Below are 13,570 nucleotides of genomic sequence, written 5' to 3'. Positions count from 1 at the left end.
ACTACAACAATAAGAAATGAAAAGAGAACATTTTTAATGCAGAATTAGATAGTTTGTAAAGGGGGACATTTACATTACTTTTGGTTACAAGTTAACAAAGAAAATAATAATTTATTCATTGAATAAAGCAGCAACTATATGAAATGTGACAGAAAATATCATAAATACTCAAGCTAGCATAATTAAATTAATGCTATAATTTATCTCAGTAAATCCAACTATCTTTCTGTTTTTAGTAAAAAAAATTATTCAAATTATGATCAATTTAAATTCTTTCAAATTTGATGTTCAAAAACCTTTAATGTAAAAAAGACTGAAGGATATACAGTCTGTTTAAATGGTGAACCAGTGTTGCCTTAGCAGTGACGTTTACTTATGCTTTGTGAAACATAGCAGATGCTATTTGAAGGCAATCTTCAAGCTCACAAAGTGATACTTTATTAACCGCTGATGCTTGTTTATTCATTACCCCATTTATCATCTATGCTTCACATTTTGTCTTTGTCTACTTCCATTTACTGCAAGTAAACAAACCGTTTCACACCCATTTTATTGAACTATGGAGAAACTTGTTGTTCTTTTGCCTCAAACCACCACACAGCCATGGTGACGTTTCTATACCACTAATGCCTGTTGATGCATATGGAATACCAACAAGCATCATATTTACACACATTTAGCTCATCTGAATGCTAAATATCTATAGTCAAATTCATTACATGTGCTATATGATGATTAGCTACCACCACTCTGTTTAAAAGTTAAACCCCATTTAATTTTGTATGTAGTTGCACATAAATTCAGGAAGTAAGTTTATTTTTCCTATAGTTCATATGGTGATAAATAGTAATTAAGATGTTAAAATTAAATATTTGCATGAAAAGTCTCATCTGGCTTTGTATTACACTATATTTACAGATTTTTTTGTTCTGATTTCATGTTTTATAAAATTTTGTCTACAAAGCAGCCTTACGGGATACAGAACCCCTGTGACCTCTGACCTTTCTGGTCAAAATTCTGACTTTAGGTGGCATTTGTTCCATTTTCTATTGGAAACTAGAGAAAATCTGTCTGTGAAGTATGAATAGAGCCCATTATAAAATCCCTTCAAATAGCCCAAATCTTTATTCCATGTATTGCATTTAACCCCAATAGATTCATGTTTTACTAGCAGTGCAACAATAAGTATGAGATAACCTGGTTAGCTGGACCCTCATGGTAACTCAGCTCTGGGTCACTTCATTTCTTTTTCATACAAAACCTGCAGACATAAATAATCATAAACATACTCAGATGGCATGTAATGCAATTTAATTATGACTTTATTTTCTGAAAACCTTTTAAAAAACACTTTATTTTGGTTGTGACTCATTAAATATGACCCCAGATCAAAACAAAAATAAATGAGGGATTTCGTATTTCTTTCCCTACAGAGTTTAAGTAGAAAATAGAAAATAGTTTTAAATGTTTACCCCTCAACCGATATAAATGAAATGCAATGCAGCTCTGCACAAAGCATGCAAGCTAATCTTGCTATTCTCAGCAGCAACCAGGGGGTTTCTACTCAACCCATAGGCACGCGGCTCCCCATTGGCCGCTCATGTATCAAGCAATAGAAAACTTCTTCATGGCCCAGCTGACAAATATCTTCTATGTTTCTATCTGGTGCTCTTTGCCCTTTCAATGCGTCCCTGGGCAACCTGGTACCTGCTTGCCCCTCTGTCAGAAGTCACTCTTGCTGACTGGGGTGGGGAAGCTTAATTCGCTTATACCTTCGGCCGGCTCTGAACGGGAGCAGCGTGATAACTTCATTATGAGCAAGCCTTGCATCCTGACGGATATCGGCTGCATAGGCGCCTCTTATGGGGACTTTTGTCCCTTCTCAAGGAGTCTAAACAGTAATGCACTGATCAACGCTGGCATCATTATAGTCGGTATTATTAAGAGGAGGTGGTGTTGGTGGAGGGGGGTGATGGTGGCGGTGCAAAAAAAATCAATACAGGATACCTTTTGCAGCGGTAGTGAAAACGAGAGAGAGGTGGGAAAGGAGGGGCGGTGGTGAGGTGCTTAGGCGGGTGTAGGAGGCAGGAGGAGGGAGGGATTGAAGGAGGGAGGAGGGAGGAGGGGAGGTGCGGAGGATGGGGGTGGTGATGTGTGAGTAGTAGCGGCTCCTCTCTCGCCTCAATGTTGCGGCCAGCCTGGTGGCAGATCGCTACAATCCTGGAGGGGAGCCGGGTCGAGTGAGCTATCTGGGGGTTCCCAAATTATAACGGGAAGGGGACAAAAAGAGACAAACAAAAATCAAAAAAGAGAGAAAGAAAGACAAAAAAAAAAACAAAAAAACAAAAACAAAAACAAAGACACACAGGCGGATGGACGGAGATATAGGCAAGTGTTCCGATAAGACGCGGCACCATGGTCGGATTCTAGAATAGCAACGCCGTCTTGTGGTTTTATTTATTTATTTATTTTTTGTTTCTTTTCTGTTCGTGGGGATTTCCGTTTTTAGTATTTATTTATTTAGATGTTTATTTATTTATCTATCGATTGATTGCGTTTTAATTACTGCCTTGTGACAGAGAGCGAAGGAGGAGGAGCGTCAGTGCCATGCGCGCTCGCTGCTGTGTTCTCTGACTCCTGTTTGTTTGTGCCCCCTTTTATTTATCATTTGTTTATACCTATTTATTATTAGATTTAGAAAAAAAACCCCGCTTAAACCGAGCTGTGTTGAATGCGCGATCCGGCGCGTTTGCGCGTATTGGATGAATGTAGACGACTAAGGAGCAGCTAAAGACCAAATATATATACAATATCCCCACAAAATGCATACATCTTAACAACTCTGCGTGTCTTTTCTTGTCCTGTCTTTGTGTAATCTCCGATGGTGTTGTTCTAAACTGCAAACGCGATACCAAAGCGGCGACGCCACAGGAATAGGCTCAGCGACTGTTCTCATGCCTTCTTCACACCTACAGGAACTGCTGAGGAGTGAGAGGATAAAATAAGCTCCGGGGGCCTCTATGTTTACTCAAGGAGAAAGCTTTAACAGAGCAAAGGTAGTGAAAGAAAGGCGTAGGTGCATCAGCTTTTATTCTAAGCTTTAATTCTAAGGGAACTTTCTACGTAGCTGCAGAAGTCGAGCTCCTCTCTTCCCCGTCTGCGTGATAGTTACTCAAGGGACCACGTCTATATAAGTATATATCTATATATGAATGCTCTATGCACATTTAGGCTACACCAAAACTCTAATGCATCACACGTGTACATAGAAAAGTGCGCAGCCGAGGCTACATGTGCACACATCTAACTGCGAATGTTGTGAGCTCTACAAACCAAATATTCCCCCAAAGCTGTCTGCCAGAGAAGAGCCAGAAGCATCAGAGGAGGACAGAGCTTGTCACCCAGCTTGTGTCAGATTATTTGCATCCAAACGAGAAGCAGGAGGAAGAAGAAGATCATGTTTGTTCCCTTGCCGGTGCCGTTCGTCTTTCAGAGAACTGCCCCTGACCTCAGCGCCTGGCGTCTCAAGTCTCCTCTGGCTCTCCGCTCCAACTCTGGTAAGACATTTTTTTTTAATTTGTATTTATTTTTACTATATTGTTTTATCTTCCCTCCTTATCTTCCTTGTGCTACACCTCCTCCATGTCGGCCAGCCTTGCAGACCCGCCCCGATGCGCTTGCAGAGCTGGAAGAGCTGTCGGCGCACACACACCCACTTTACACACTCACTTCCCCCGGTCTCCTCTTTTTTTCCTAACCAGATTCCTGTGCAACCTTTTGTTTGAATCGGAATTAATTTATCCGTGCATTAAGATAAAAAAAAAAATATAGATGTATATCCTCGTATTTGCTGTCCAGTCCGATGCGCCGTTACTCCATCCACCCCCTGCGTGTGATGTTTTATTTCCTCTCCGCCTCTGTGCTCCTTTCTCCGGGTATTTCGCTCTCCAGAATCCGCTCCCCGTCCTTCCCCTCTCCTCCGCTGCCTGCGCCTGAGCCTCAGCCTCCGACTCTCCCCAACTAGACTCTCGGCAGGCAGGGAATATTCATGCCAACTTATCGATCCTGCGGAGATCGATTCCGGGGCCGGTGGAAGAAGTGAGAGGGGGAGACAGAAGGAGAGAGCAAGGTGTACGGAGAAGTGCAACCATGCTGAATGAGAAGAGAATTACACCCTTTTATTCCTTTATTTATTTTTTTTAAATTGTGTGCATGAGCTTCATTCACAAACATAATCTGCAGGGGAACCACATACTAGTATTTATCATTGTTTATTGAGGCGCACGAATGCTCCCATCTTGGCAAAAATCTCCACTTGGAGTGACTGACTGCGTCTCTTTCAGTCCCATGGCTTGGCTGCTGCGCGGTTGGGAGCGAAGGGAGTGTGGAGTCAGGGAGGAAGAGGAGAGGAAGATGAGGGGGAGAGGGGGGGATGAAGCAGTGGCGCCGTCTGTGTTTTATCTGCGCTCATGTGGAAGAAAAGGGACGCATGTTGGGAGCATCCAGACCGGCCTCAGTATATAAGTGCTGCTGTCAGAGGACTCTGAGCGCAGTCCAGCCTGGTCTGATTTCTACGCATGCAACAGCTTCCTCTTTCTGTCTCGTTTGTGGACGAATAAAAATCAAAATAGTTCAGCAAAGTGTTGTAATAGTAGATCTCCATAGCTTGTGAAGATGGCCTGAGGTATAAGCAAACTTTGAACCTGCATAGTTGCACAAATGCACAAGTTTTATGCAGTTGCATAAAACTTAAATTATACTATCAATAGTTTCATTTAATTAAGTAATTTATTTTAAAAGTGAAACTAAAGTTACAAAACCTGACTACACAGTGTGTTGTATTCATTTCGATAATTTTGGTTTACAGAAAATGGCGCATCTCCACATGGAGAGCACTCCACAAAACACTGCTGCTAAAAAAAGAGAAAAAGCTAAATGTTCACAGAGCGCTGTATGTTCATGGAAAGTTAAGTGGAAGGAAAAAGGCATTGTAGAAAATGATGGACAATTAATTTATGATTGCCAATAGTTGTACGTTGTAACCATCTAAACAGCAACAAAAGCCAGAAATATATTTCTGTGTGTCATCAATCTCAAACTTCACTTTTTGAAAACTCTTTAATGATTTTCTCCATTATTAAGATGCATGTTGCCTTTGTCCACTGATTTAAATTAGCTTTTAAAGGGACAGTTAAAAATTTTGGAAGTGAGGTTCTGCTAAAAGACTATTATTTCACCTTTAATGTGCTATTCCACACTTCCATTAAGTATAATGTAGGGGACCACATATGTGTTGTGATGTGCATCCTTGCTGCATGTAGTAATCCAGTGTTATTTGTAATTGTTTTATGTTTTTATTGTTTAAATGAATGACAACAATTCTTTCCATTTCATGCATTCAAGCACTAAATTACATTTTTCACAAATAGCGGTGTTACAGTACATATAGTAAATATAAATTATATATTAAATAGATGCAACTTTTAGGATATTTTTATGCATGGCAGCCATCTTGGATGGATGCGGGGCTTCTCGGCAACTTCCAGCTTCACCAGTTACAATTCTGGTTTCAGGGGGACGTTCTTGTTTTGTTTTGTACGGGGAACCCAAAAGTTAAAATTTCCCCTTTATAGAGACGATGCCCCATAAATCCAGACTACTAGGACCCAGAGGCTGAAGAGGAACCTTTTTTTTTCTCAGCTAATGTGGGGAAAAAAGTAACGAACTATCTCTTCAACGGCACAACCAAAACAAGCCGTCCCAAATTCCTAGTATCACTTTTAGAAATCTGTTTTGAATCATTTGATTTTGGAGACAGCCAGTTTCACCTCTCACTGCAACTGCAGCCACGACAAAGGGCAAGTGATGGAGATAAATAGAGAAAAACAGCGTGCAGGGACGAGAATGACCTGTTACCTGACATTTCTCCAGAGATGTATACAAAGAGGAGAAGGGACAGATGTTGGAAGGAGGGTGAGGCAAAGGGACCCGCGGGGAGGAGTTTTTGCACTCCAAGTGTTGAAAAATGGCAAATGTCAGAATGAGATACAAAAAAAAAATGTGGAAGGAGAGAGAGAGAAAGGAGAGAATCACGTGAAAGTGAGTCAGATGACAGTGAAAAACGAGGAAGGTGAGGAAAACTCAGTTTGAGTGGAGAGGTGAGGATAAACCACAGATGAGCCATTATGTTGCAGCGTCCCGGGCCCTGGCCTTGCATCTGAATAAGCAGACAAACGGATGGGAAGTTTGCGCAGGCAGCTGAGCTACTTGAATGAGGGGGATGACAGTGATTCACAATGCTATGCTGATTTTATTCTGTTTAGATAAAGCAGAACGGCGCAATGTCCTTCTTGAAAAATGCAGGGTTTGTTGCTGCAAGGGTCGATTCACAAACCCCGGAGTGAAACGAGATTGGGAACACAAGGAAACAAGATGGAAGCAAGGATGTTCGGCAACAAATTAATACTGAAACCAACTAACAGTAAATTAACCGACATTTTAAAGTTGCTTAACATCTGAGCTGTAATAGTTCATAGCTTTTGCTCTGTAAATGTATTTTTGCCACCAACTTTCTCATATCTTGTCATGTTACTACCACAGACTTTAATGTGTTTGGCCAAAAACAATTTGTAGAAAAGTGGAAGGAAAAAGGGATGTATGTGATTTTTACTAATAAAAATTACAAAAGTGTGTCAAGAATATGGATTCAGGCGATTTTACTCTGATACCCCCTAAAGAAGTGAAACCTGCTGGCTTCAGAAGTCAACTTGTTGGTAAACAGAGTCAAAATGTCTGTGATTTAATCTCAATAGGAATCCAGCTGTTCTGTGAAGGCTTCAAATGTGGAAAATTGATGCTTGCAGACACTCTGTGAGCTCTTTGCAAAGAGAGAGAGTTTTAAAAAAACTTCAGTTCAAGCAGGTAGCAAAAAACTCCAAAGCTGTTACTGCATTAAAAGGGGGTTTGACAAAGTGCTGATTCAAAATGGCTAAATATGAATGCAGGCCACACATATTTGATTTTTATTCATACAACATACAGTAACTGTGCTTCACTTTCCTTCCACTGCAAAATGATGCTCTACTTTGTGTTTGTCTCCCACATCAACTCTCAGTGAAATACATTAAAGTTTGTGATTGTGACGTCACAAAGTGTGAAAAAGTTCGGATGGGAACACTTTTGCAAGGCCTGCAGATTTCCCGTGTAGTCGATGGGCTTTTGACTTGAGCTCTCGGTTAACTTGTCTCTTTGACTGGTGGCAGCTACTTGACTCCTTTGCGTCACAGCTTTGTGCGGGGTCAGAGGTCACAGCGGCAGTGTTAGATTCAGCCCCACCTGACCCTGCTCTGCCCCCCTGTGTGTTCATTCTCTTTTATGTTACAACAGGCCTCGAGCACTCATGCACAACCCCTGTGGGGGCTCTCACACACACACACACACACACCCCAACAGACACCCACACACACCGTCATGAAACAGACAAGCCATCACATACAGTAGCATAAAACAAGCGTGTTAGACCCTTTTCCACCTGGATGGCGAGCTGCTGTAACCCATCCAGGTTTTGTTCTATTTTTAATGGCACCGTGTCTGTGAAAGGTACAGGTCAGTGGCATCGCTGTGTGAACTACCTGTGTGTACGTAGTAAAGTGGTTTGTAGAGCCATCAGCATTAACCGGCGTATGAAAGTTTAATGGGACATAGAGGAGAAACCGGTGAGTTTCCCGCACAGTGCTGGGCTTGCTGGGATATGATATGATGGGGCCAAAAACTGCCTTTTTCCTCACACACTCATAGATTCAGTTCATCTTCGCTATGCACTCTCTGTCACACACCATTAGCCACTGTTTCCTACAAGACTGACTCTCTTTCACGCATGCAAGCGCTTACACTTACAAATGGGTTTCAAATTTCAGATTTAAAATGCTGTTTATTTTATTTTATTTTTTATATATACTGCTCAAAAAAATAAAGGGAACACTTTAAGTGTTAAACACCTGTTTAAGTGTTCCCTTTATTTTTTTGAGCAGTGTATTTCTTTATCTGCTTTTATCATTTAGTGACATTTAGAGACATTTTTGCTGTGCAGCTCCTCCACGGTTTTCATTCATATGACGAATAAAAAATGTGACCTGTATCCAGATCAGGATTTTCCTGAGGTATACAAATGTCTGTTGTTTTTTTTTTTCTTTGATTCAGTTTTTTTTTTCCTGAAAGCCATAAATGCTGATATGAAATCAACACATTTCCATTTACACTCATCACATTTTTGCTGTAGAAGTCTGAGATCCACATTTCGTTATGCAGAAATTTGCCTCAGAGTCTTTTAATATTTTGAAATTCTTTTGAGCCATATTTCTCTAGGCTTTCCAAAGCCAAACTCTGGCTCCTTTGGGACCTTGCATCCAAACTCAGGTCATATTTCTACTCATATAAGATGATTTTGCCATAATTTAAGAGAGGCAACAGTCAGGCTTTGACACACTGATACTGATTTCTGCTTGATTTGGGCTTTCTCTGTTTTTTGTTGTTTTTAAGGGCAATAAATGCCCCCTTTTTGTAACAAGACTGAAAAAGTGCCCTTTTCAATGATTGGATCTCTTAGCTTAAATGCATTCCCCGTTTTTCCACCAATCAGAGCTAATCAGTGAAAACTGATGAATTCCAATCTCTGGTTGGTTGACTGGTGCATCTCACTCTTCAACACTTCAACTCCTTCTTTTGCTCGTGTTTTTTGTTCCTTCCTTTATTTACTTGGAACATGATGTAATGTCATGCATGCATCTACTTTGTGTGTGTGTGTTTAATGAAGAGGGAATAAATGTGCACAAGTATGAAGGCGTGTGCAAACTGGTGTGTGCAGGTATAGATTGGCTTGTGGAGGGGGAGCGTGCAAGTCGCAGTGTTAACATGATTGCAAATGACAAAATGTCAACCTGGGTTTGTTAGCAACATAATGGGGAATCAATAGACACGAGAAAGATGTCAATACTACATGCTTTATTGCATTAAGCAACCTCTCTCTTCTTCTGTGGCTCTCTCCCTCCCTCTCCTCTTCTTTTCCCATTTCTTTCCCACTCTCTGCTCTCTGTCACAACCCGAATCCCTCTCACTCCCTCCGCTCCGCTCTGCTCTCCCTGTGGTAGTAGAATTAGATTGCAGTTTATGAGGCAGCCGCGGAGTCCTGAATGTAGCACACTTATGTCAGGATGCTTCAGCAGCTAATGGGCTATCAGTTGGTCTATATTAGTTTGACAATGTGACAAGACCCAAAGAACGCCGGAGGCGGGGTGGTTTATGTTTAGCTGATGTGGAATGCCTTAGCCATGGAAGTCAGGATTGGATTTAATTTTAAAATCGGCGTATGGCAATACGAGCATGTAATCATACCCGCTCTAATTACAGCGACTTCATTCTCCTAAAATACTCACTGGAAGTTAAACCTGTTATGTGGTTCTGGATTAATCCACACAGATTCAGTCTGAGACTGTATGTAATGACACCATTATTTAAGATGTCTTATTTGTACTTCTTAGTATTAATGCTCATTAGCAGCATTAGTAGTATTGAATTTCCCTTAAGAACCACAGGGATCAAGATGCATACATATAAGGGGCATCTTAATATGTATTTTTGTCATGTTACAACTACAAACAAAATTTTTGTGTGCTAAATCAATACAAAGTAATGCATTACTGTAAATGTAAAGAAAATGACCAGTCTTAAGTTATACATTTTTTTAAAAAGGTTTTTGTGGCTCTTATTTGCAGTATTCAGAAAGTAAATGGGCAGAGAAAGAAGAGAGTAAATGCAGCAAAAGTCCCAAAGTTTGGAATCAAACTCTGGATTGCTGCTACAAAGTTCAATATAAGGGTCTCACTCTACCTCTACACAACACAGTGGTGGCAGGATGATATGGTATGGTATGTGGTAATGGCTTTTTCTGCCTGAGCAGGAAAACTGGTAATAGTTGATGGGAAGATGATACAGATTAATCCTGGAAGAAAACCTGTCAGAGGCAGTGAAAGACTTGATAGGTGGAGGTTCTCCGTTCTCCAGGACAACAACACTAAACATACAGCCAGAGCCACATCAGTTTAAAGGATATTCATGTTTCTGTATGGTCCAGTCAAAGTCCAGATTAGAAATCTGTGGTAAAGCTTTAAAACTGATGTTCACAAATTATCTTCAATCATTCTGACCAAGCTTGTCTAACTTTGCGGTAAAGAATATTATGTAAAAAAAAATCAGTCATTTGGTGTTTAAAGAGAGTAAAACGTAATCATATGAAGATTTGATTTGGCAGTGGAGAGAGACAAGCAACACATTTTCAGATTTTTACTTCACTAAAAAAATAAACTGGAGATAATGCATCCTTGATCCCTCAACACATTATATGCTACTTTGTGCTGGTCTATAAACTCCCAATTAAATCCATCGAATTTTGAGGTTTTCACATGAAAAAGGGTGAAAAAGTTCAAGTGATGTGAAGATGTTTGCAGTGCGAAGGGAAAGTGACCTTTACAGCCTTGCTTTAAATGTCCATACCTCCACAAAGACACTTTGAAGCGTACGCAGCTGGACGTCATTAAAAAAATATCACTCACCGACCTCGATGAGTTGCATCTACAGCCTGATTAGCTCTGAATTTGTTTACTGAATCGCTGCAGATGCATTTTGTGGTGTTGGTCGGTGTGTGTCCGGTGAAATAAAGCCCAACATTAGCCCCAACCAGGAGCTGGATGAGCGGGCCACTTAATCACATCCCGAGACCTTAATCAGCTGCAGAACACACACATACACACCAGGATGGAAGAAGAGTGTGTGGTATGTGGTGAGGTGTGTGCAGTGCAGTTAATCAACACATCAGCAGGACTAAACACATACAAACCTCCTGACTCCATTCTAGATATTGATTTATACTCCTTTCTCTGGTTCTTGCTCCCATTCCTCCTCTCTCTCTCTTCCTCACCCTTTCTCTTGGAGCGTCTCTCTCCGGCTGCGTTTGGATGCTTGGTCAGAGGTAGAAGCTCTGTTATCAGGGATTGAGCGGACGTCTCAACAGGCTGCCAATCACAAACCTCAAACTATCAGGAAGTCACAGTATGAATCACACCAGACTGTTTCTAACACTTTATTAACTTATTAAATATATTATTTCCACACAGTTTACTCCTAATGTCCTCCCTGGGACATTAGGAATATGAAATCTCAGTTTCATAATATAAAACTGAAATGATTCTGTAATAGAGCAGCTTGTATTGTGCTTTGTTGTCATTACTCCACAAGTGTTAGAAGACTGTGTGACATGTTGGGATGATTTTCTCTTAAAGGTAGATTAAACTACTCACTACTCGCGCTGAACACCTGTGATTTCATTTCAAAATGTATCATTTAGCCAAAATAGACATTTTCACTTTACTAGGCATGCTATAAAACAGAAATGTATTTTTCCAAAGGTTAGAACTAATGTACAGTTCTGCTCTGTGTAACGGCAGCATATGTTATATTTAATGATAGTAAATTAAAGGTAAAATATTTTAGTGTTCTTCAGACAATGTACGTTTGTGGTTGTGAGTTGGATATATTGCACTACTGTATATATATCTATATACAGTATATAATATGGTTTATGCCATGTTGTCTTGTTTTGTTTTTATTTAGTTTCTAAAAACTGTTTAATGATGTGACTCATGTGATGCGTGGATCACTGTAAAAATAGCATTGATGGAGCTAGATGTGGATATAAACTAAACTAAACTAAACTGAAGCTAAATCCATTTTCTCTTCCCTCTTTTTTCCATTGGATTGGAGTTGTGTGTACTACTCTCCTCCTCTTACTCATAAATAAGGGCTACATTTCATGCATATTCTTCATGCACATTGTGCAACATCTGCAGAGATGACTGATTTACAGACTACCAATTGTGTTTCCCCCGGCCGTTGTCTTCTTTTGTTGTTGATTGCTATGGGCTGTCACCTCTGCCACCCGGCTCATGTGCCAGTACATTTAGATAATAAAAAAGACCAATAAAACCCAGGGGTTTGATTGGGTGTCTCCCTTTTAGTCCAGCGGAGCAGGAGGCCTAAATCAGAGCCCCTTCTCGCCCATTTCATTTAGCTGATAAGATTTATGGTAATGAAGACGTCCTATTAACCTCCGGGGTTCCATCGCATGTCCTTCAGAGTGCAGGCGGATGAGAGTGCTCAGCGTTTGGGGTTTTCAAACCGGCGGTGAATGTGTCTTCCAGAAGCTATGTCACATCACTGCAAATGCATACACATTCACACACATTCACAGGCAGCAGAGACCCCCACACACCCCACTCCCCAAAAAAAAAGAAGAAAAAGGGAAACACTGCAGCCCTTTGAGAGAGCTGAATGCATGTTTAATCTCCGTTCTCTTCTTTTTCTTCTCAGCGTTTTCCCCGCTCCTGATCCCCTCTATCCTTCCTGCTCTCTGTCCTTCTCTCAGCAGGAGCATTCTGTTCTGAAATTAATCTGTTGTACTTCACCACCTCTTCTGCTTCTCATTTCCCTCCCTTGTGCAGCTTCTCTCACTCCTGTCTTTCTTCAAAAAGTGCATAAACTTTTTTTTTTTATTGCAGCTGCAAACACGTGACAGTCTTTAGCAATTATTTGTTGGTTTTTAATCCATATAACAGTCTTTGTTGCCTTGCAAAAATATTCACGTTCTTTAACATTTAAAACTTTACAGCTACAAACTTCATCGGCAAACTTTAACTTCTAATAAAACTTCAATGTGTTTTATTAGAAGTTAATATGATGGACCAACACATATAGTGCATAGCTGGAATAAATCTGGAAGAAAACTGAACCCAACGCACTGAGCCTCTGTGAAAATTAAGTTTCAGGTTTTGCCTCTGTTGGAGTTGGGGTTCAGACTTTGACTGGGCCATTCTAACACATGAATATGATTTCATCCCAGTGTAGCTCTGGCTTGTGGGTCATTTTTCTGTTTGAAGCCGAACCTCTGGCCTAGCCTCAAGTCTTTTTCAACCTCTAAAGCCTGGTTGATTTCTATGCCGATTTTCGGCCCGATCTTCGTCTTCTTCCAGTCTAAAGGTCTCTCCGATTATCGTGATGGCTCTTAAGATAATCTTAGGAGATATTCCTGCTCTGTGTGATGTCTTAGGAGTGATCTGGTTTGCTCGGAAGGATGTCTGGACCGCTACGACCTCAAATCGGGGATATTGAACAAGTCGGATTGTCTTGGTCTGATATTTCGGAGTGTGAGTTGTTCCCAGTGGAAAAACTCACTTGAATGTGACCTGTAGCCAGTCAGAAAGTAAATTGACAGAAAGATGGAGGGGAATCCAAAACACATGATAATAATTAAACCCTCACCTATTAAAAAACTATAACTTCTTCAACTAACTCCTTTTATTTTTGAGTTATTGTTTCTCTTTTAAAAATAATCCGCAAACTATCGCCTTTGCTTCTTCCTCATCGGCCTTGTTTACTTACTCTGAGCTATTGTTTTGTATCGAGAGGTTTTGTGAGATTTTCTTTCCGGCAGCTGAAATATTTGTGAGTGGAATCTGCTTGT

The 13,570-nt window shown here is 40.6% G+C and overlaps 1 protein-coding gene across 4 annotated transcripts in view; it reads left to right on the top strand.

Annotated features, from left to right (window-relative positions):
• Positions 1 to 2,122: 2,122 nt before the first annotated feature.
• pou2f2b (POU class 2 homeobox 2b) overlaps positions 2,123 to 13,570 on the top strand; it is a 66,511-nt gene continuing 55,063 nt past the window's right edge. For 2 of the 4 annotated variants that reach the window (XM_028008349.1, XM_028008319.1), the window contains exon 1: positions 2,129 to 3,557. In XM_028008349.1, the coding sequence (XP_027864150.1) occupies positions 3,458 to 3,557 (100 nt within the window). In that variant the 5' untranslated portion in view covers positions 2,129 to 3,457. Of the gene's footprint in view, positions 3,558 to 13,570 lie in introns of all 4 variants that reach the window. The other 2 variants (XM_028008334.1, XM_028008341.1) reach the window with 2 other exon arrangements.

Source organism: Xiphophorus couchianus, chromosome 3, assembly GCF_001444195.1.
Source record: "Xiphophorus couchianus chromosome 3, X_couchianus-1.0, whole genome shotgun sequence".
In the NCBI taxonomy this organism is placed as follows: Eukaryota; Metazoa; Chordata; class Actinopteri; order Cyprinodontiformes; family Poeciliidae; genus Xiphophorus; species Xiphophorus couchianus.
This window is presented reverse-complemented; position numbering and strand designations above follow the sequence as displayed.